This window comes from Echeneis naucrates, chromosome 20 (assembly GCF_900963305.1).
Source record: "Echeneis naucrates chromosome 20, fEcheNa1.1, whole genome shotgun sequence".
NCBI classification, from domain to species: domain Eukaryota; kingdom Metazoa; phylum Chordata; class Actinopteri; order Carangiformes; family Echeneidae; genus Echeneis; species Echeneis naucrates.
This window is the reverse complement of record NC_042530.1, coordinates 4,212,688-4,237,166: the sequence shown is the minus strand read 5'-3', so window position 1 is coordinate 4,237,166 and position 24,479 is coordinate 4,212,688. Positions and strand designations below refer to the sequence as shown.

The 24,479-nt window shown below is 40.3% G+C and overlaps 1 protein-coding gene across 1 annotated transcript in view; it reads left to right on the top strand.

Moving 5' to 3' along the window:
- The window catches only part of tmx3b (thioredoxin related transmembrane protein 3b), a 29,256-nt gene extending 20,306 nt beyond the window's left edge, over positions 1-8,950 (top strand). The window contains exons 13-16 of the mRNA XM_029528977.1: positions 453-509; positions 3,193-3,322; positions 4,795-4,863; positions 8,368-8,950. Of these exons, the coding sequence (XP_029384837.1) occupies positions 453-509; positions 3,193-3,322; positions 4,795-4,863; positions 8,368-8,637 (526 nt within the window). The 3' untranslated portion in view covers positions 8,638-8,950. The remainder of the gene's footprint in view (positions 1-452; positions 510-3,192; positions 3,323-4,794; positions 4,864-8,367) is intronic.
- The last annotated feature ends 15,529 nt before the right edge of the window (positions 8,951-24,479 follow it).

Genomic DNA, 24,479 nt, shown 5'->3' with positions numbered 1-24,479 from the left:
TGTGGCAATGATTTAATAAGAGTATAATAAATATGTAGGGGCCTCTATAATCAGTCATTCACTTGAAGTCAGTGGCTTCCCTGGACTTGTGCAGCCCCCTTCCTTGGTCTACCCACAATGCTCTGCTCAGTCGTAGTGCAGCACAATGAGATACAATTTGAATTGCTCCTCCTGATAAATCACCTGATTCTTTTGTAGAATGTAGAATCTCTGCAGCGACATGATCCCAGGTTTCCACAGCAAGAGCACGCGATTCCATTCAAGTGGGATTTCATATTTGTGTTTTATTCTGGAGGAAAGTTTGTGTCCCAGTTTGCTCTCAGTAACACGGTCTGTTGAGATTGGAGGGATGATCGTTATATCCTATTTGTTGTTTCTGATGCACTGTCTCACTTGCTCATGTCACTGATATATATCTATATATATATATTTTTTTTTCCTTGCCTCCCCAGAGACTTCCAGTTTGGCCACATTGATGGGAACGACTATATTAACAGCCTCATTATGGGGTGAGTAACTCACATCCAACCCTCCTTTCTCCCTTCTCATGTCACACTCATCAATTACACAGTTGGGGAGTGCCATTTCTTCTTTTAGAGCTTCTGGCAAATTTAGTTCCCTGCCATCATACAAAAATTAAAAAAAGATACACAAATGCATGTGTGACAGCAGGGTAGACAGTAATTTATGAGGAATTTACAGATAAGTCTATACATGGATTAAATCTGTATCTACTGTGTGTTTTTCATAGCTTGCCAAAGAACAGAGCTAGTGATCAGGAACATCCTGCTGCAAACCCAGGCTGAGGCAGACTGTTGGGGGTGTCATGTGTTGAGAGGCCCTGCTATTGACATCCTGCACTTTTAATTAGACAGCACTTTGCACTGTTACAGAGCAGCGAGGGCTGTAGCAGTGTGCATGTCCATTTAACGTCTACAAACATACAGCATCTAATTATGTGTCCCCCCCTTTTTTTTTTTTTTTTTTTTAAATAGTGCTATGTGCTTGTGTTGAGATCTGTGAGCACCCCAGGTTGTTATTTTAATTTGAGCGTGTTATTGTTTGCATGAGAGAGATTAAAACAGACATGCTCTCCCAACTCCCATGTAATTAAAAATGTGTCAGTGAGTACAGTTAAAGTCGTTTTCGGATCCACATTTGACCAGTGTACTCCTGCTTCACGGCTGAAATTAGTTTGGCTGTGTTTATATTTAAGGATAAAAGAAGTGATTAGTCCTTCCTAATTTTGTACGAGTACATGCAATATGTATTTCGTTGGGTTTTACAGGACTGACTTTGGCCGCTGCAGCACAGGATTAATTGCCCTCCTTTGAGGAATGAAATCCTGGCCTGTCAATGTCCACTAATCCGCTCCCTTTGGAGAGCCATGGAAATAAATCTGATGGCTTTTTATCCGTCTTTCTGTCATCACAGCGATTACTGTGTTCTGGCAGCGGCCTCTCTGGCGGAAGGCTGCCCCTGCTTTCACCAGAGGCACAGACACAGACTCACACACTTTCACACTAACCCATTAATGCACATACATACCCACACACAAACACGAGCACCTCTTTAAGTCCAAGGCTGCCTCAGTGTCTGTTTAAACATTGGATTATTGCTAACCCACTCATATGGAATTCATTGTAGGCTGTGAAGAACTTTAAGAAATCTGAGGTGACTGAAAAATCAGTTTGTGAAGATAATTAAGATAAGTTTGTGAAGTGACTAAAAAGACCATCATTATTATTATTATTATTATTATTATTATTATTACCAGGAAGTAACAGATCCCTTGATTTGTATACACTATTGTGGAGCCTCTGTTAAACATATTGTGGCATTAATTCTACACTGAACAATATTCAGTGTAGAATATTTTTTAAAAGGTTACAAGTGTCTATACGTTAAAAAATGTAGTTTTTCATTATCACACTTGACAGTTAGGTTTAAAATACAATTCTTACAGAAAAAGAAAGCTAAAAAGAAAAGCTAAAAGAAAATGAAAAAATCTGAAACAATGAGCTACAGTCTGTAGAGATGTTTGTTTATCTACCAATCTGTCTGCTTGAATAAAGTGTGAAAGTGAAAGTTTAGGAGGGAAAACTATTAGTCCAAGTTATAAAACAGCTGTTTTTGGCAACAGAAAGAATAAAATGTACCCTCTGCCAGTTGTAATAGTTGTAGATTACAGTATACAGCCCCTCGCAATGGACGGCATTGCCCCAGCCGTCTCCCCCAACAGAGGTGAACAGGCTAATCCATATTTATTTTAAATGGCTGCCTTCTGTTGGAATAGGCTGGATGTCAAATGGAAATGCACATTAATAACGCTTGTGTGTGTGTGTGTGTGTGTGTATATGTAATCGCAATTGCACAGCTGGAAAGGCCAGTGAGGTGTTGTGTGTTTGCACTCCTGATCTCAGCTAGGTGGTGGACTGCGACAGTGATGGATACGTGTGCATGTGTGTAATTTGTTGCCAGGTTGATTCACATGGCGGGGATGTTAGGTGGGAGCACATTGATGGACTGTTTGTGTGCGTGTGTACGTGTGTGTGTGTGTGTGTGTGTGTGTGTGCGTCTTTCTCTCTCGAAGCACTCGGACACCTTATCTCAGCCATGCTCTGGTTTTGTGTGAAACGTGGACGAGGGATTGCTTGTTCGTATGACCTTGTTTGTTATCTCAGGTTTTGTAATTCCTCAGCTGATCTGTTGTAATAAGCGGACTGTGAACAGTGTGTGCGCCTCCTGTATTTTCTCTTCAAATGATCACTGAACCACAGGGCTTCTTTGTATAAATTTTGTATGTGTCTCTGCATGGACACAGAGCTGCTTACCTCTGGATTCCCGTCGTTTCACTTGTCAGATGTAATTTGTAAAGGTCTCTTTAAATGTGGCCAGCACAGAGCCATAAAGCCCCTGAGTTCCACACTGTTAGCATAAAAGGACAGAAGAGATACCACTCTGCCTTTTTTCCTTTTGTTTAAAGAAACCTCTCTTTGAATGAAGGCCCATGGGAAAAGTTAGGCTGGAGAGAGCATAAAGAGTTTGTTTATGTCGCTATTGTGTTACCATTTGTTGTTTAAGGAGCTGTAATTTGTAACCATCAGATGATGCACTTTGATAATGGCAGTCCAAGCCACTGCTGAGGTTGAGATGATTAAAAGCTCTGTTTTCTGTTTTCCTGTTTTGCAGCGAGGTGACCGTGCCCTCTGTCATCATCCTCAACACATCCAACGAGCAGTACTTCCTGCCCAGCGAGCCGATTGAGACCTTGGAGCAGCTGGTCCAATTCATCAGCAGTGTTTTGAACGGCTCTGCACAGGTCCAAATCTTCCTGCTCCTACTGTGTTAGGCATTCAGCTCTGTATTAACAACCGCCCCTCATCCCCTGGGGTTGTACCAATGTAATCACAACAGTACTCCTCATTAATCAAGCATGTTACCTTGCATTTTAAGTCACTTGTGTAAAATATTTTCATCAGATGAGGTGTTTTTCCCATCTCCTTTAACATGTTTACATTTCATATTGCTGTTCCTCCAAACAGATTATCTAAAACAATTCTGTCCTCCAAGTCCAACACATAGATTACTACATGACTTCATATTGTAGTGTACACACAAATCTGAAAAAGAAATGTTGTTGCTTTTCCTGTGCTATGCTGACGTCACCAGCTGTAGGAAACCATTACTCAAACAGCCAGAGGACCTCTCCATTTTTTTCCAAGCAAACGTCCTGGCTATTTTTTGCTTGGCAAAGCAAACAGAATCCCATCAAAATAAGCAGCAACAGAAAACTCCATGGTTTTTGCAGTCCAATTTCAGCCAGAACCTGGAGAGATTCAACCTCTTCACATCATGACGCTCATTATTGCCAGGCTCATTTGTGCTCATGTAGAAATACGCAGAATAATGTGTGATAAATGCGTTCGGTGAAACATAAAAAAATGCAGATAGTGTGAAAGTGAAGTGCTTTATTTTGAGAGGTTCTCACTTTGAGTGCTGCATTTTTCACATGACCAAAATTGTAGAATTTTTCAGTGTTTTTCATAACAACACGTTAAGCCATATATGAACCGTGAAACAACCAGAGTTGGACAGAGCTGATAGGCTGTGGCATCTCCAGCACATTTTTACGGCCCGAGTAAAAATACTTCCCTCTCCTCTTGTCTGACTTCAGTTTTTAAGACCTGCCTTTATGAATTTGCATTTAAAAATTCTGGCAACATGCTTTGAAATTCTTTGTGAAATTTTCTGTAACTACTTATGCAGTCCTTGCATAGCACAAGTCTGTGCAACAGCTGCTTCCATGAAAATCATCAACACAAGCCCCGTTTAGTCAGAGCTCAGTAATTGGCCATCCTGATTAATTAGCATCAGGACAGATCACTCATTGACTACCCAGGTGCTTTTCCCAGCAAATGAGTTCAGACAGAGCAGAACTACTGGACAGGGAACAAACCAGAGCCAGGCAGGTCAGGTAATTTTGTGCAGGGAAGCAGTTAATGAAACAATATTTTAAACGTCTAGGATGTGCTGAGCATATAACTGAGGAGCCCGCACTTAGATTAGTGAGTGTGAGTATTCTGAAGGTAGGCAGAGCATTTTTTTTATAGACATATGGACAATTGTTTAGTTGTTTAGAGATTGATTACGAAGTCATTGCATCACATTGTAGATGCCACTTAAGAATGGATGAGGCCTTGGCTATGTACGACATAGGTGGTGAATATAAAATTGGGATGGGCTAGAAATAGCAGCTCCTGAGTTTCCATTAAAATATCTGTTTCCCTGCAGGCATATGGAGGTGATGGCATAATTCAGCGGATCAAACGTGTGGCCTTCGATGCCAGATCCACCATTATGGTAAGTTTCTGAGGGTTCCTTCCAAACCGCTGCCTGTAGACTAGAGAATATTTTTGCGGGTAATGTAGCTCTTAGATCCAGTGATACTATGTGAGCACATTGGATAAAATGTAAACCATTCATCAATCAATATTTACAAAGTACTTAAACACAAATCACTATGATGACAAAAAATCATTGTGGAAGCTTGTGCCCATGGTGCACTTAAGAGAAACTTCAGAAATCCAAACATTTCAGATATATTATTAGTTTATGCTTTACAAGCAGATAGTTTGAATTAAATGACCCTTACCAAGCTTTTCTGTTGCTACATTGCTAGTGTAACAGCAGAATTGACAGTATTAGTGTCAGATAATATGTTATATTTGTCCACTGAGCAGTAATTCCTCTTCTGCCACAGTGGCTCTCTATCGGAAAGTGACGAGATGGTTCAGCCAAACCAGAGCTAGCTGGTTAGCATGTTAACAATAGAAGAAAAAGTGTTAGAAATGGAAGTAAGACAAAAAGGCTGCTTTCCATCTCTTTGAAGTTATAGAATACTTTGATGTTGAGCTTTCAGTTTTTCTATTTGGCCGGTAAGAATCAGCTGATAGTGCTAATGGTGGCAATGCCACAGTAGCAGAATGTTTGGCTCTTCAGCTGCTAAAAGCTCCACTGTGTGTCCCAGCGAGTTGCCAACTTTATCTCTCTGCTCTGCAGGTCAGTGTAGCGTATAGTGGGTTAAACTTTAAAGTTTAAAGGAAACCACAGATAATGCTCTGTAGGTTTGTCAACACTGACCTGCCACCAAGCTGTGAAAGCTTTTGCTCCAACTCTACTGAAATGCACGTTTCTCTTTGTCCCTGTGCTTAAACCATTCATTATAATACCTCACCTTGACTTGATGCTGTTGAGGGTAAATATATATGTGAAACCTGCTCCAACTTCTGTATCAGTGTATAAAAAAGTGCCTGTATATCTGGGAGGATCCCTCTGGGAGAGGAATGGCATTCAGAGGACTAAACTGGGCGTGAGAATATGCAACGCAGGCAGAAAACAGTGTGGGGACAGAGAAAACAGACAAGGAGAAAGCGGGTCAGGAGGCTTTTCCTCCCACATTTACTCTAAGTAGTTACTACTTTTGGGAGAACTGATGTTTATTTTAGCTCGGGTGTGATAGGAATGTAAATACAGCTGTTATAATGCCCTCCAGTTGACACAGTTGTACTGTACCTGGTGCGTAAGGCTTCACACTGTCTTTAACAATGGCCTAAAGGAGAGTGCCCTTAAGAAAAGAACATAGGTTGACATAGAAAGTAAAGAATTCTTTAATTTAACTTCAAAATGCAAAAAGACAAAATATTTTGACTGATGTTTTCATTTTAAATGTTTTTTTTTTTTTTTAAACCATCATGTCAAGTTTAAAAGTTGCATGCAGGAGGCTTCTTAATCTCGTATTTGCAACTGAACAGAACTCCTCCATGTGTTTAAAGGCTTGTCCTCCACCTGTAAGAGAAAGGAAATGTTCTTTCTAAATATAGCAAGCTGCAGACATTACCATGGCTAGTCTTGCCCATGGTGACGTGATCTGATACAAAGCAGATAGACAGCGACTGTCACCTTGCCCCCGGAGAGATGATCTCAATGCTCATTTGACAGAATGAAGAAGCTGCCATATTAGGCCCTATGACTCATAGCCAGCTGTGTTAGCATAGCATCCCCATCTCTATATCATCAAGCATCACAGAGCACCAGCAATTACCATCCCTCTTCCAGTGGCAATAGCTTGAGGAAACGTGAATGTTTCTCTGTTCAATGGTTGACAGATGCTATGACTAAATAGTTCCTTCGAGGTAAATTGTCACTGATGTTTCCGGCTATATTAAGGCCAGATGACTCCTTTGTCACCAGTCTCATTTAATAAAGGACTTTTACAGTTTCTCGGTGACTTGGCTGATGTTATGCCCATAGGAAATGAGGGATTGTGGGTTTTGCAGCAATGGAGTGGTACATACAATAGAAATGCTCAATCTTTTCTGCAGGTTTAAGTTCAGGACATTGAATTTGAGTGAGTAATGCTTTTATCATGGCCACGCAGCACATCAACTGCATAACGGCTTGTTGGCCTTGTAAACTCACTATATTTCAAAAGCTGACACTCCCATTCTCTCTGCAGACACCAGGGCAAGTGAAATTCTTAATATATACACAGTAACTGGAAGTAACGACATTTTAAATGCAATGAGGTTGCATATTTACACTGCATGAAATCTTTGCACAAATGTAGGTACAATATGCAGTGATTTCTACTGTCTTAGCATGGGGTCACACCAGGTGAAACTTGTGATACGAAGATAGAAATATGCAGAAAATATCTTCAGACAGACTAGTGTATAAAGGCGAACCCTTGCTTGTGTTTGTAGTTTGATATTTTCTTTATTTATTTCAGTTAAAACCACAATGTAAAAGTGCAAGAGACCAAAAGGATCGCACAGAATAAAACTCTCCGATATGGCCATCAGCGGGACACAAAAGAAAAGCACACATGATAGCAAAGCACGAGGAAGAGTCAAACAGTGTAACAAAATACAGACTTTCTAGAGTTAAACAACATAAATTTAATTAATACTGCGATTTCGCCCATTTTCAGCAAATGTTTTGTGACCTGCCTTCTAAACACACATGCTGGGCCTAATGGCGTAATGCAAATGAATGAATAAATGAATAAATAAAAATGTAGTATTTTCACTAAGAACGTAAAAGCCTGTCTGCAAATTTCCCACAAATATTTTCTGATCTGCCCTCGAAACAAGATTTTCCTTTCAGTCTCCGTAACAGCTAATAGGTCTGTACCAGTGCAAACTCTGGCTGTTAAGAGAGATGTAATACTTTTATTAAATCGTCTAATACTCACTCCACAACTGCTCAGTTATTGTGACCAGGCTCTGGAGGAATAAGAATCAGATTGACATTAATTATCATTGCATTTTGTTGATTTTTATATGTGAATTTAAGCAACAACATCAGGGTTGGACAAACTCCTAGAAAGCTATGAGCTTCTATCTCTCAGTATTTGTTTTGTGTTTCCTCTAAATACTCATCTACTGAAATACATTGAGTTTTTCTTCATTGACTCGGCCTGATATTGTATGTATGTAAGTTATTAAGAGGGAAATTGTGCAGTACATAGATCTATTGATTATGAAAAGTAAAAGGGAAAAGTCTAAGTGGCAGAAGATGAATTAATTAATCCAGTGCTGGGCTCTGGGATCCAATGTGTGGCACTAAGAGCGCAGTGAGAAAAGCAGAGTTAGTCGTCTTATCCAACTGTAATTTCTTATACAAAATGCTGAAATGGGAAAAGAAAGAGGAAGCTCATACTGTTCTCAGTGCTGTACTTTCTTACTGTCTCATTTTCCCATTATTTCTATATTTTTCTCTTCTCTGTCACACTTTACTTTTGTCTCCGTACCCTCCCTCGCTCATCCCCCTTTTTTTTTTTTTTTGTCTCCTCTCCAATATCAGTCAGTGTTTCGCAGCTCTCCACTGCTGGGCTGCTTCCTGTTTGGCCTACCGCTGGGCGTAATTAGCCTGATGTGCTATGGCATCTGCACAAGTGAGTCGGATGACGGTTCAGATGACATAGATGCGCTCAAGAGAGAGGGCCTGACTGACGAAGAGGAGGAAGAGGAGGAGGAGACTCAATGCGCCGCTGAGCTGGAGGCCCCCGAAGAAGGAGAAAACGAGGAAGAGGACGCTGGAGAGAAAGATCCTGGAGAGAAGAAAACAGATTAACACCGGGGCTCCACATAGAGGATAATAGGCCTAGTCAAATGCAGTGAAATGAAACTCAAAGACATATCAATGTGTCACTGTTCTGCTTTGGTTTTCATCTCACTTCCCATCAAAGCCCCTTTAGCAGAGACTGCTCTCCTATCTTTTAGTTCTGCGTGTCACAGAGTAAGGTCAGCCCTTCAAAGAAGCCATCAAATCATGTTTAAAACTAACAGCCTTTTTAATGACAGAGTGTAAAAACATAATAACTTTATTTGTATTGCACTTTCAAAAAAAAAGAAAAAAAGATTAAAGTGCTTCACAGAGTAATAAGGTACTGAAGGATTATAATAAGTAAAAAATAGAATAGAAACATAAAGGTAGAATAAATGTAGAGTAAAATAAAGAAGTTGCCAAAGGCGGGAATCGAATTGTGAACATAAATATACCCGCGTGAAAGCTGAGAAGCCGCGACAGCAGGTCATTAAGAAGGGATGGCTGTGAACCAAACAAACCACTTATTTATTACGATTCAACCAATCAGTGGTCTACTCCATCTACTGTCTGATCCTTTTGTCTTACATTGTTACATTGTCGTTGTTTGGAAACCACTTAAATACCCTTCTGATATCTTTGTTGTCATACACAGGTCTTGTTTTTGTCTCTGTTGTTTGTTTTTTGTTTTTTTCTTTTTTTTTTTCTTTTTTTTTTTGTATTTGGTCTAATTTCCTGTGATATCCTACAGTTGTAGAAATGGATAAATCTTGCCTTCAAATTTAATAGAACGTCAATACACTGAGATTTTGTATACCTCTACCCTTGACCTAAAGTGTAGGCTTATCTTGTGTAGTGATTCATGTGTGTAGAAAGCTTAGGAAGTGCCCAACAAGGAAAATCTGCCATAAAAGAATTGTACTTTTTCTATTTTTTGTTATTGCCTGAAAATATTTTGTCTTATTTTTCTTGAGGTGCAAAGTGCTGAGACAGTCGAGCATTTCACCTGATTTCTCACGCCAGTCACCTGTTAGTGTCCACTGATTTAGAAAGCTGGAGAAAAAAGCCAGGATGGAAATTCTGGTATCAGTCAGGCTGATACCAGAATATAGCAAATGCACCTTTTTTTTTTTTTTTTTTTTTTTTTTTTTTTGGTTTCAAGCCAATATGACTGACCTGCTCAGAATTCTTTGCATAGATGGGCCGCGCGCATATAGCAGACTCCTATAACATGCTTCAGTAGCTCCTGCAGCTCTTAACAACTCGTATTCCTCAGATAGACCGGCTCTGTCTGTTTCCATAGTTCAATCTGTCCATCATCACTACTTTATATATTGAATTCAGGTGGCAGGTTGAAGTTTACATGCTGATGCCCTGAGACATATACTAAGCACACAAAATATTGGAACTGTCTTCCTTCTTCTGAGGTTTTTTTTTTTTATTTTTTATTTTTTTTTAACAACCAGCCATCATCAGTTGGGTTTCAGGCTTAGAAATCCTTCCCAGTTCTTTTTCATACCCTTGTGACTTAAGTCTGAGTAATCGCAGAAATCAGGTAAGAGTTATTACTTTCTTGTCAATCTACCTAGCCGCTTATTTCGGAGGGGTGGAATGTTCCTAATATCTGCTGCAGGGAGACTGATACCATTTTTATGAAAAATGCACAGTTGGATTTAGGGTCTAGTCGTACTTCAGTGGCAGCACCGACATTGTAAAGCACCTAAACACATTTTTATCATCTGTTTTATCCTCAATGTAAAATTGTATATCGGTTTCTTGCAATAGATAAACATAGAACGCTAACACAATATTAAAATCTGATTTGATTTTATATTTGCATTTCTTTGGTAACAAGAGCCAATTTCCCAACAGCCGTCACATTTTACTATTGGCAGGTGCATTTTCCAACAAACTGGCGAGAAAAGTACTGTTGAAAGACTCATTCTGATAAACTAATTCTGATTTTGTTAAATGCCTCTGTTTGTCACCACATTTGGCCAAAGTCATCACGCTGGACTCTGGCGGTCAAACTAGAAGTTAATGTAGTTGGAAATCCGCTTCTTGAATTTCTTGCTGAGACTTAGATGAAGACATTAATGCCAAGAAAATAAGGAACTACTTTCCTTTTTATTTTTCTGTGAAATAAAGCAGATATATAAGTTTTCTTATCAATGCATTGCTAACATTAGCATCACCAGCTACTTAGCCACTGTTCTCTAAGAAACTTTGAGTTCAACGCCAATTTTAGTCATTGTTTTACTTCCACTACGTCTCTTTAACTGAAGTTAGCACAGTAATTGGCTGGCCCCGGTTTGGCCAGACCTTGCTACTTTCCAACAGCCAGTCACTGTTGTGTCCAATCTGCCCTGCAGTTGCGGCCGCTGCACAGAGGATGTACTATGCCCTTTTGTGTTGTAAAAGCAATTTTCTCTGAAGCTTTTGGCAAGTGACTACCACCACCAACCGCTGCCAGCAGCAAACCACATTCAGCGGCAGGGAAAACTGACAAATTGTGCCTTTTAATTAGACAATATTTAATGTTAATTCGTAAAGGTGAGAGGGTGAAACTTTGCTGTCACCCTCTTTCTGCTGTTTATGCTGAACTAAGATAATCTGCTATCTGTAGTCTCATAATAACTCTAAAGACATGAGTGGTGTTGATCTTCTAATGTGGCTCTCAGGAAGGAAGCGAAAATAAATTTTATGTACACAGCATGTACACCAGAAATTATATTTCTTCTGGGCTTTATCAATATGTAGTGATGGATGAGAGTCAAAGGAATGGAACAGTTAACAGAAGTCTTAACTCAAAAGGTGAATTAGCTTTTTTTATTTATTTATTTTTTTTTTTGGTTGGTTTCAGCCTCTTGTCGAGTACTGACAGCTGAGAAAACTTCAAAATTGATTTAGGATTTCTTCAAATGGTAATGAATGTTTTCAGTTGGTAATCATATTGAGTAAAAGTAATCTCCAATCCCTCCCCCTGTTCTTTAACCTTTTTACAAAGTGTAGCAGAGTAATAAGATGGTTTCAGGTTTTGTTTTTCGCTGTTACTCATTTCATTGTGCTTTTGTAGCTCGGTATGTCTTTGCAACTCGATTGACTTAGGCGCCTCAACCTAAGCACCCTGACTTCTTTTTGTTTTGTTTTTTTAAGGCAGAGCTGTCTGCATTGTTACTGTGAAACTGCAGTAGAGGAAACCATGCCCTCGTCTTGCCTTCTGGTCTTTGTAGTTGCCTATCATTCTCTGCCAAACTCTTTGGATTTGAAGTGAGAGTGTCACACTTTATTACAGGTTTGGAAGATTGAAATAAAGATTGTCCTCTTTTTTCCTTGTTGACTGTTATCTTTCATCATGTCTGATATACATGCTCTGTCTATTCTTTCTGCCTGGTTCCCAAATTGACATCTGTTTCTTTGTCTATTTCCTGTTATCACACGTATAAATATACATATTTTTTCTGTCTTGTCTGATTTTAGGCAGCGGCTACTCAATAATAGCAGACATAATCACATTGTTGGAGATCGAGGTTTGACCACAGCTGATTGTATCACTTTATGTAAAGCTCATTTATTTCTTCTCTTGAGGGATGGCGCTCACAAGTCAAACGCAGAAACGTGACTTGACATAATGAAAAAGTACAATGTCACAGTGAACTTGTGAAGTCTGGCCTTCACACTGTCAAAGAAAAAAAAAAAAAAAACCTTTGTTGAGAAGTTTGATTGGTTGTAGAGGAGAAGAATGCTCATTTTGCCCATTGGCTGTCATTTTGGGGATAAATTACCACGAAGGAGGAGATAATGTATTACTACATCAGAATCAGTGTCACTGAATGGTGCTGATGCAAAAAGTAATTCATCGCTCAATTACCTCGCCATATATTCTGAGAATGAGTCTCATCTTGTGGCAAATGAAGGAGGCCTGCTGTCTTTTTTTTTTTTTTTTGCTTTCAGAGAACCAACAATTGTGCACTAGACAAGGTCAATTACGCTTTGCTGTTCATTTTGACATCTGTCTTATGTTGAAATGGCAAATTAAGCCAAGATAGTAATCATCTCATTTCTGACTCACATGGGAGGTCTTTCGTTGTAGGTGGCATGTAGGGTCACAGTAAAATGGTGGTATCAGTTAATGCTAAGGGGCTTGTATTCTAAGTCTTTTCTCAGTTCATTCTTCACGCTCAGGATAAGAAATGGCTGATTATCTTTGAATCTTTGCAGATCCCGTTAGAAATGCTCCCCCCCCCCCCCATCATGGCTATTAGATGGGCTGCAGCTGTTAAAACCAATCTGTTTTTGGCCATTAAAATGACTCCAGCTTGCCCACACAAGTTGTATATTTGCCTTTTTTGAGATATCATATCCCATCAGTGTACTGCTTATGGGGTATGGGGGTCTTTTTTTTTTTTTATTTCTCTCGCTCCACCATCAACAGATCGTTTCTCATCGCACTGTCTCTCTGTGTTTGTGCTGAGATTTCATGTCAGTGGTTCTAGTGGCTTTAATGGCAGCTTGTTAACTTGTCAGTCGATGGATGGACCTTGTTTCTGTTTTCCTGTGAATGGCCTGACATTTTGGAAAGCCTTTTCTTTTGGGCTGTGTGAAAATGACTTCCTCCAAAAGATATTTATGGCCCATGAAATTCTTTGGTGTCAAAAACACACGCATGACATATTCCTGCAAGAGGTAGAAAACGCAAGCGCAACGCATTGATATCAGATGATGCTAGTATCTAAATGAGACATACTTTAATCAGAAAAAAAAAGACAAGCAACAAAGACTGTTTTTTTTTAATTATTATTATTATTTTTGGTGGTGGTGTTGCTGTATCAAGGCAGTAAATAGTTTAACAACTCAGCCATTGGTTGGGAGTTTAAAACCGAACAATTAACTCACAAAAAACAAGTTTTCTTATTGCAAGTTACAAGAAGAAGGGACTGACGCGATGTAGCAGCTGACTAATTACAAATAATGGCAATATTACAACTTGTTTGGAAGCCATTTGCTGTAAAAAGATCACAGGAGAAGAAGTTGCTCCGCTGTTTGCAATGGAAGCAAAAATCTTTGAGCCTTCGGGACTAAAGGAATAGAAAACAACGGAAGAATAGATGGACGCTCGGCTCATTTAACATGGACAAAATGAAACACTGCATAATTCAATGGTATTACCACCTAACAGGAAATGTTTTAATTTCAGAGATCTGACCATCTTCAAAAATTTCTGTGTTTGGAAAACAGGCCTTGATTTATTACAGTGGAAGCTTATCTGTTCCATCTGACCACTGTAAAAGTCACTGAGGCATCTTCTATGACGACAGACTGTTTTATATTGTTATATTAGAGTATCCCTCCTTATGATTCACTCTCCATCACCTGAGCTCTTAAAGGCCTTTTAAAGCTAAGGAAAGGAGTCACTACCTTGAAAACTCTTTGTAGAGTATTACCCACACAGGAGCCTCGTGGATAAATCCCAGCGTAATCTATGGCAGGAGAATCTAAACTCAGGGGAAATCATTAAACTCAGGGTGACATCAGCTCATCCATAGTCCACATCTTGATTTGTGAAAAATCTTTATTCATAGCTGAAGTGTTCAGATGATGCATGGCTCTGTCGAGGATAACAAGTGCACGGTCCATATTATCCTTGTCACCTCTAAGTGCTCTGCAAGCATTTCCCAGTGGAGTGTTTCTGCTTATCACTCTGCAGAGGAGCTGCTGCCACACAGCAGCTACCTAATGATGTTGCCCGGGTCGTGATCATTTACTGAAGGGACTTGTCCCCTCAGGGTGGTCGGGGTGACTTACAGTACCTGAGATGTAGCTGTTTCTGGAGGAGGTGACATGTGCCCGAGCGCAGCAGCTGATGCTGTCACTCCCACTGCCGCCACGGGCGATTTCCACCCTCCAACCCGATTATACAAAGAGCATAAAAATCTGCTTTCACAGGCAACAAGCACAACAGGTTCATCAACACATGGATGCATGTTTGTGCAGTTTGTGCATGTGTGTGTGTGTGCGTGTCTGTGTCATATCTTGTGTTTAATCTGATCCTTACTGCCTTCACACAGATGTTTGGGATCATTATGTGACCCGCCTGCTGTGTCCAGAGCTTACTTCCAGGCCCCCTTATAGTGACTAGTTGGCTGGGTTTTAATGATGGTCTGGTTAAAACACTTAATACATTCACCCACTCACACCGTTAGCTTTTCCTGCAGAAGGAAGAAATAGCAAAATTGGGCAGGCTTATGTGAACATCAGTGAATCTACTGAACCCCCAAAAATGGAAAAATCTCAGGAAGTACTACTGGGGCACGAGCTGAGGTCTATATGCTGTGAAGAAAGTGGGATTAATTTAAGTTAAGAGCTTTTGCACTATAATCCTTTCAGGGGCCTGTTTCGTATGGGTGGGTGAGCTCAGAGGAGAGGGTTGTCTGCTATGCATCATATTCTCATACATGACTGTATTTATAAATGACCTCATAGCTCTCCATACTAAGCTAAGAAAACCAACCCTTAGGTTTGTTGCTGACTTAAATAAATAAACAGAAGGATAGGAAAGTGGAATAATTATTTTCTAAGGGTGCTTTTTTATTCATTGTGTAGCAGTGGGGGTAGTTAGAATACCTGAATCTGAAACGTTGGACTCATGTTATAGTTTAATTGTGGTTTGGACCTTCACTGGTGTGTTAAATTATTTACTGCTTGTTTGATGTCTGATATCAACCTTTAATCTCTCACAGCAACTCAAGTGTTTAATGCGTCAGTGTTGGTTTTTTAAATCTTGTTAATGCTTGATGTGATCTGATGGGATTCTGTGCCGGAATATAAAACGCTTGACCAGATATTCACAAAACAACAAGGAGAAAAATAAAAGCATCTCAAAAGAAAAACGCAGATCAATTGGAGCATGGGTATCAACAGTTACTTTTTCTAGGCGTGGTAAGACTCCAAGCAAGAGTTGGGAATAATTTGATTTCTCATTATCGTCATCGTGTTTGTTGTAAATGAAACTTCAGCCAGGAGATGTTTAACTTAGCATGAAGACTGAAAGAAGAGGGAAACATTTAGCCTGGCTCCATCCAAAGTTGTGGTTATGTGACAGACTTCTTCTCAGCCAGGTGCAACAATTTCCCTGAAGAAAACCGAAGTGGACGTTTTAGTGTGGAGGATTTTTACCCCATGTGTCAGAGAGAAATGTACGGCCTGTTTGGCTCAGCACTCTCTCTTTCATGGCTGCCCTGAGCGGCTGTGCAGAAACAGCTGTTCTCTCGCTCTCTGACCTGAGTAACATGTTCTGTCCATCAATCAATCTCCTCCTCTCTAATCACAGCGCAGCACCTACACACAGCAAACAGCGCTTCAATGACAGTCAGATGGTCAGAGTGTGTGTGCGCACACGTCGGCATTTCAAACGCCAGTTTTGGGAGGATTTCGTGTAAAACTGCTCCAGCGCAACTGTAAATGATGCTAAAAACAACAACAAAGATTGTCTTGACTTTGACAAGGTCACAAACTACCAGCTATCACTTGATGATCTTATTGAGAGTACCATCTATATTTGACCCAGCAGACGTCCAGCTGGATATTATTTGATTCAATACAAGTTGTGACGTCAAATTCAAAATTCTTTTGACATGGAGTCCTGACAATTTAAAGATGTTTGGTTAAATAACTGTACAGTGGAGTGTATTGTTATTCTGACAAGATGTGATCTTTAAGTCACTGTATGTGACAGACTCCTCGGTGGGACTGTCCCACCCTGGACTGAACCCTGCGTTCAAAATAACGCTGTTAAATTTTACCAGACGCCTTTGCATCCTGCTCCTGTGCTTCTTTTTTTTTTTTTTTTTTTTTTTTTTTTTTTGGAGGAGGAGCAGGGCCAAGTGCTGTTAGTGGTCATTACTGGGCCCATTTTAGCATCCAACACCATGGAGGATAACGACACGACGCCTGCAGAGAGTAATAACATCTTAGTGCTCCTCGGGCCACATTTGGCTCAGGCCAGCGGTTAACTTTGCAGCCTAATAGGAAATGTTTTCTTTTCAGCTCCCTCTGATAGCTTTTTAATTGCTTTCAGTGACACTGTCACCTCTCTACCCCAACAGCCCAGAGACCATGTTGTGTTTTCTATGACAAGGCGAGCTCTATAATGTAATCATGAAATAATTATAATTAGGAAAACATAATTGTAAGCAGTTATTTGCTATAAAATGACCCAGAGGTGTAAACTAATCTCATAGAATATATTTTTGTTGATTGGAGATGGCTTATGAACACATTTAGAAACAAGCAGTAATCAGGCTTGAGGGCTATTACAGTTTATAAGAAGTACAGCAACCAAGTATAACGAACCCCTGTGGGCTTTCTGTTCATGCTGCTGATAGAAACCTCCTGGGTTGCAATAATACATCGGGCTGTTTACTGGCTGCTGCACTGACTTATTGTTATTGCATACGCCTCAAAGGCGTCTTTAATAATGTTGACTGTGGAACATGTGGAGAAACACAAAGTTACCCAAAATGATCAGCTGTAAATAAATGAATGGTCTATAATGGTCAAGCACACAAACACACACATCTGCCATCTGCTTCTGTCTGCAAGCCAGGCTGAGGTTCAGGCAAAAGTTAACAGAGAATGAGCTGGTGTGTGATGTCTTCCAATTACAGCGGTTGTCCTCTTTTTTTTTTTTTTTGTCTCGCGTGTCAGACCCAACACATTCTCTGCATTTTGTAATATCGCTCTGGCCAGTGCTAATTGGCTGACTTTTCATCCCACCACATTACCTCTTATCTATGGTCATGTCACCCAGGAGTGAATCACTGGCTACAGATACAGTGATGCTAATGAACTTTTTTTTTTTTTTAAAAATCTCCATTCGGGTATGGAATCGGAGTTATATAATGACTTATGAATTCTCATATGAGAGAAGACATTTTTTTGCTGTGATTTGAGAGAAGATCATACACTCATAACTCATATATTTTGTCCAAAAATCCTTTAGCATTGCCGTACGTAGCTTTTTCATTACATTGTACATGTCAAGTCGAATCAGTAAGTGCACTCAAAAGCATCAAGACATGAACAAAAAGATATTTGTAAATGAATATTTCATTTATTCTTATTTGTCAAGCTGAGATTTGTATTTTTTTTTATTTCCTTTGTATCACCAGGAAGTCCTACTGAGATAAAGAAAAAAGAAAAAAGCTCTTTTACGTAAGAGATCTGACCAAAATAGCAGCCACACATGAGACTGCACATTCAGCTACAACATAAAATGTATGTATATATGACATGACAGCAAATTGAGGTTGTCATTGTCACTGTAATTATGTGCTAACAACATGTTATTGTTTAATATGTGATAATGCAGCTGAATGGAGATCCACAGGAACGGACAGTGGCCTGTGAACGTTCAGTGGGAACTTCTCTAACCAATATAAGACTTAAACCGTACTTCCTCAAAACTGCTCCTAAATAAAGTGAATACCAGATAAAAAAAACAACCCTGCAATGTCATTGTCAACTGGCATTGCTCTTAAGCCAGTGACATGCGCTCTCTTCGGGGACACCAGCAGCCTGGATGAGTGGTGCAGAAGTTGTCAACCATCCAGATAAATCTTCTCAGAGCTCCACGCTGCTCAGACCACCCAGGAGGATCTAGCCTGGAGGTTTGTCAAGGACAGCCAGAGGCAGATTTGGAACCGGCCCCTCAGCCCCCCCCCCTCAAAAAAAAAAGCAGGGTTGTCCTTAGCCGCTCCAGTTGTGTGATGTGAAAGCCCATGTGATGTAGCTGCATATTGCTGTTATACACTTCTGCATACCTGAACTTGGCTTTAAACAGAGCAGAAAGTGAAAGTGCTGCTTAGCTCTGACCCATGATGACAGAGCCGGGCTGAGATGGGATGGTGCACCTGGAGTTAATGAAAAAAATTGAACGCCCATACGTAACATGAAGGGTCCTGCAGGATTGCAGCCTGCCACAGCCACTTAGTGGCTGCATTTGTCAGGAGCAAAGACCTGGGAGCAGGCAGCCAGCCTCGCCTGTAACACAGTCCTCTGCTGTATCAATCAGCTGGTCCTGACGGCGGCAGGAGACGCCCAGAGAAACAGATGTCCACTGCCCTCACCTTGAAGACGTTGTATTCCACAGTTACAAAAGACAGCTGCGGTTTCCTTGTTATTTTGATGTTAAAACTAATTTCTAATTATTTTGGATTTAAAAACAGAGTAATTTCTTCATTTGGATGAGCACTGGCCAAACTGTAGTCACGTTCACTTTGGAGCGGTAACAGCTTTTTCAAACAGCGGATACAACGTGTGGCACGAGAGAGAGCATCATTTTTACATCTGTACCACCTTGAGTGTTGTTGGAATTTGCTCTCTATACTGATATTTTATTCATCCCGCAGAGAAAGGCATAAAACAAAAAGCCGAGCGTGATACTGCTGAGCTGCACATCTCCGCGTCATGTGGAAAAGAGCATAATACAATTAAGAGGACTATCTTCAAAATGATGAATGCCGTTGTGCTTGTTCCATTGCTTTATCCATTCATCTTTTTGTAAATGACATATTTTTGTTCTGAAATTCTCTACCCCTCTCCATCAAATGGAACTAGAGGACACAAAGCCTATTTGTTGTGTTATTATTTTTTCTTTTTTTTTTTTGCTTCTACTTTAATCTATCCCTTTTTTATTTTTATTTGAGCTTTAAGCCATGCAGCCACAACTGGAGAGATCCTGAGCAACGCATAGCATGACGACATGCATATTAATGGCCTTTGAATAATGTTCCGAGTTAAAGGCAATAATAGCTGTGAAGATTTTATTTCCAGGACACTGGACACTTTTGGGTGGAAGACATGTTGGGGCCTAAATACCCCCGAGACTTCTTTGTGGTTTATTGTTGATGACATGTCCACTTTGTAGAGCAGTGGAAACACCTAATTCTTTCAAACATAGTATCCCCCAAGACTGACACACACACACACACACACAGTCTCCCACTGCCAGGCTGAAACTACCTTGTTGTCTTCAACTTTCAAAATGCTTATCAGACATTTCACTTACTCACTCATGATGCATGCGAGCAGGCAGGGACAAGCGCATGTATGCACAGATGTGCTCCTTCCCCTCATAATTCATTCCGCCCTCTCACTTTCGCTGCAGTCAACACTGTCCGATATCAAGAGTAAATATGAAAAGTTGTTATTCTTGGCCTATTAGCATGCGGGGGCTTAAACCCGTCTTTTTGCATGTGAATAAACAGTTATTACAATTTCAGGATCAAAGATGAAACAGTTACACTGACTGACAGATTCCATTTTAAAGTAATGGAACACACATTTAAATAAGCCTGTGTTTATTCCAACCTCAGGCAGCCGGGCGATTTATTGTACAACTATAACCTTCAACTGTGTGACTAAAATACTTCACACCACAAGCTTCAGTGGTGTTGTGAAGAACATTTATACATTTTTACAAATTATGTTGGATGGCGTTAAAGAAATATCCTTCTTCACGAGTCAATGAAATGTTCTTTCTGAGGTTTGTCAGTGAATTCTGCTGCTTCATTAAAGGCTATTAAGTGCAGAAGCCAAACTAAAGTAGCACTGCATGTTATGTAATATAATAATATATATAAAGTAATATAATAATTGCAAAGCATCGATCCATTTTTAAAGAAAACACTAATAGAAAATAGACTATACTGAGGAAACTGCAGTGTGATTACTGAAGGCCGGTAGTTACAGATTTAAAAAGTGTAAGTGAATGAGCAAATGAAGCAGCTTGATTCAGCAACGGGAGCTAAATACAGAGACACACTGTTGTTAATTTAAAGTCATATTTCTACTCACATGATGAATGCTAGTCTGACACTACTGCTCATTTTAGCTCTGTTTTTGCTTTCCATCCACCCCAGAGGAAAATAAATGGTTCTTTAGATGCTGATTGCTCAGCTTTAATAATTACTGATGTCTGTTGTCTGTTTGGTGCTGAGCTATGCTAAATGTAATGTTTTGTTTTTTTTTGTTGTTTCCTGTTTTTGTTGCTGAAAACAGCTGTCTGCTGTGGCCAACAATGATGCTGTGATGTCAGTGAGATGGACCCAAAATGACAAAAGTTATAAGCCAGCAAAGTGAAGCAATGAGCTAAAAGAGACTACAGTGCTATGAGCTGAGAGGAACTGCAGACTCTGGAGATAACTGTCATCACGCTGAGTTATCCCTCTATAACACAGATGAGTTATTCATTGTTAAGATTAAAGCATTAATTATACTCTGCAGGACGTGACGCTTTTCATGAAAATTGCTGGCTTGACCATACAATGCATCAAAGTGAAACCTACTAAATGTGGCGCTGGCTTCAAGAAATAAGGTGATGTAGACATTTTTAAACTTTCTTTGCTCAGCTCCAGGAGCTAAAAAACGGCTACTCATAACTCAGTCATCAAAGAAATAAAGCCACTAAAGCTTTCGTCTGGTTTTAGATGGAATCCTGCCAAAAACGGAGAATATGTTGATGATAGGAAGACTCGGAGCAGCAGCAGCAGCAGCAGCAGCAGCCCTGGTGAACTGCCCGGCTTTTCGTCAGGTACAAAGTGGAGACATCTCCCTTCCAATGTGTTTGCTGCTCTGAATTCAGAAAATCAGACTTCAGTATGCCTGTGAGAGATAAACAGCATGATGACTGCTTCCCCAGTGTCAAATACTGGAGTGTCTGGGCTGCGGTCTCAGCCGGTGATAATGAGGTGTTGTTTCTTGGCTAACAAGCGCCCTCGAACCGCCACCACCGCCCGCCGTACGCCCGACACTCTCACTGCAGTCCTTAACAGCACATGATCACAAGGCCTCCACATTAGCTTGTTATGAGAATAATGTCGAGCCGTGACACTTATGTGATCGTAGCGGGATGCTTCTCTCTTCCTCCGTATTTTTTCCTCTCGCAAAAAACCCAAACATGCACTTTCTCGCAATATATTGCTACAGCGTGACTTTGTCTGCTCCACAAATGTCGAATTGTGTGTCTCAGCATGAATTTTATTGGCACTGCCGCACATACTGTGGCATTATTCACTGGACCAAATGAATCTATGAGCTGTGAAATCATTCAAGGGGTGTAATGATGAGCTATCACAGATCAGCGTTAGCTTTTGTAGCAATAAAACACGCTGATAGTCTTAGGTCTGGGAATATGCTGACACTTTGGAATTTGAGACGCCGCTGAGTTGAGATGTACTGTGTCCTCTTTTTCTCCTCATTCATTTTAAAGTGTGTTTGCTCTGAGCACGTGGACATTTTTATAATTAAACCTCCAAAAGCAGAAAAAAAGATGACTGCACTCTGTCTGCAATAAGTAACATTAATATTTAACTCCACATTCACGCATGGCCTGACAGCTTTATTTATTTATTTTGAAACTTAGCATTTTATAAACAGCTGTGAGAAAGAGTCTTTGGATAGTTTTCCCTCTCTCTAATTTTTTATCAGCCCCACATGAGAATACGCTTTGGTTGTTTTCTGGGAGCTCAAAGATGCTCATGATCAGTTTGGGAGAGGAACCCAAATAATTTACCTGGAGCATCAAAGATCTGAAAGTTTAAATGAGGAATCCCATTTTGTGACAAAGTGATTTAAATCACATTCTAAATCTTTACCTAATTTATATTTGTGTTTTCTTTTGAAATATGATTTTGTGATAATTATGGCTTCCTAACTTAACTATTATTTTACTTTATTGTTAAATATATATGCACACACACACAGCTCATGTAACAAATCTCAAAAGGTTTAATTGGTAATTCATTTGCCACTCAAACGCAACAGCATTAGCTTGAAAAGGACTGTGTGTATGTTTCAATCTGAATATGTATTCAAAGCAGTATAAAGGGCTGACGTATGACTCCGTGGCAGATAAATATAGGAACATAGGCAGGTTCGGCTCACAGGCCAAACTCGCTTGTGAAAAAGTATCCAGATCTGTTCTTCCTCTCCCTTTCCCCGGGGGTGCTCAGGGACTGGAGCACCTATGGATGGAGCTTTAAGTTAAAGGTTTGATGCCCCGATTGCCGTCTGAATTTTGAGCAGTGTAATCGGATCTTGAGCTTTTGATAAGTATCTGCGTGATCTGATGCACAAACATCAAAACGTGGTTGTATGGGGCGAAACTTACAACTGGCACCAATTTGGGGCTCATTTGATGACACAGCTCCTCTCCGGCAGCAACCCTCCTCCACAGCTTTCGTCTGTCTAACTTGACATGAGTGATACCCCTGAGTGAATCGTAAGCCTGTTGCAAAGCACTTTATCGCCTTCTCCTCCCCCCACCTCCTTTATGGGCGGCTCATTCCTGTCACCACATGCTGTCTGTCGGGGAGGAAAGTGATGGCCGCACAGGTCTCTGTTATCTCAGCACCCATCTGTCATCAGTGGTCAGCCCGGCCCCACACTGTGTCCAGGGAAAATCAGGCGTGGGCCGGCGGGCCCACTGGGCAGCTTGATGACTTCAGTGTCCGCTCACAGTTACAGAACTACCCACAGATTGGATTTGTGTCAAGTCAAGCAGCGGGCTTTAGCAGATAGCGGGTTATATCAGATGTAATCGATGTGTGTTCGTGTGGGGTACTGCTGATGGCTTTCACAGCCTTAGCAGTTATCACGTACCGCATGATGGGGTTTGACTGAAGGCCTCCATTCGCATGAGATTTCTAAATGTGATCGCTACATGGCAGGATGACTGCTGCAAGCTATGGATATGGTCACTTTATAAATAGAAGGTAATATAATTGCTAATTCTTGTCAGGAAATCAAGTCAGTGTTTCAGTCCTACTTTTATACTGTGGTTGAAAGAAACTTGCTTTTTTATAAAAATTATATTGCAGTTTTTTAATAAGCAGGATGATCAGCTTAAAAAATATGCTAAATGACAAAACATTAAACCGTTTAACTGTGTGACAGTAGGTAAAATTAGCTCTTCTCTACCAGCTGTGGTATTAAAATGGTGCTGACACAGCCCTGCGGCGGCTGTATGTCTTTATGGTGGCTGGTATGTGGTTGTGGTTGAGTTTGACTGTTTGTGGAGCCCACAAATTGAGACTTATGAAGGTTTAGCCTTTTGAAAATCAAAAGAAAAAGAATAAGAGGTTGACCAATCCTAGATTAGTTTCACTTACTTGCACAAAACGATTTGCTCGTGTGGACAAATGTGCCATAGAAAGAGAAACAGAAAACACACTTGATTTTTGTCTTGCTCACGCTGGTGGTGGTGGAATAGTGGAGATGCAGACATTTGAGACTGTGAATATAGTTCACCTGCTGCCAGCTCTATTTGTCTACATAGAACTTAACGGAGAACTTGATTTCTCTTGCTCTGTTGAAATGGAAAGAAATTGCGGAGACACAGAAAATCCAGATCTGTGAACACAGCCTGCGTGCTCTCATGCAACACCTCCAGTCATTAGGCGCCCTGCTGCAAAGTGTAAATAGGCCTGAATGCCAAATTCTAAGATAAATACATAGATTCACTGTGTTTATTTAATTTTCCAACAGTAACTCCTACAGACGATTCTATCACGGGCGGGTTTCAGCATTTTTAAATTACTCTCTAACTCAGACTTGGTCTCTTGAATCCCGATCCAGATACGGTGTCCTGGCTGGCCTTTCTAAAGGAGGCTGAATGGGTGATGTATCAGCACTTGGAGTGAAATGATTTATGATTTTGATTTCAAACCTCTTTTATGTCTCTGTCTGTTACTGCCGCTCTCTCTGCCTCGTCTCTCTTTGTCTTTCCTCTTGTCTCTTTTGCTTTATGTCTCTTATACTTCGCAGGTCGTGCTAGTGAGGTGTAACGCAAAGCTTGATGGGTAATGCTA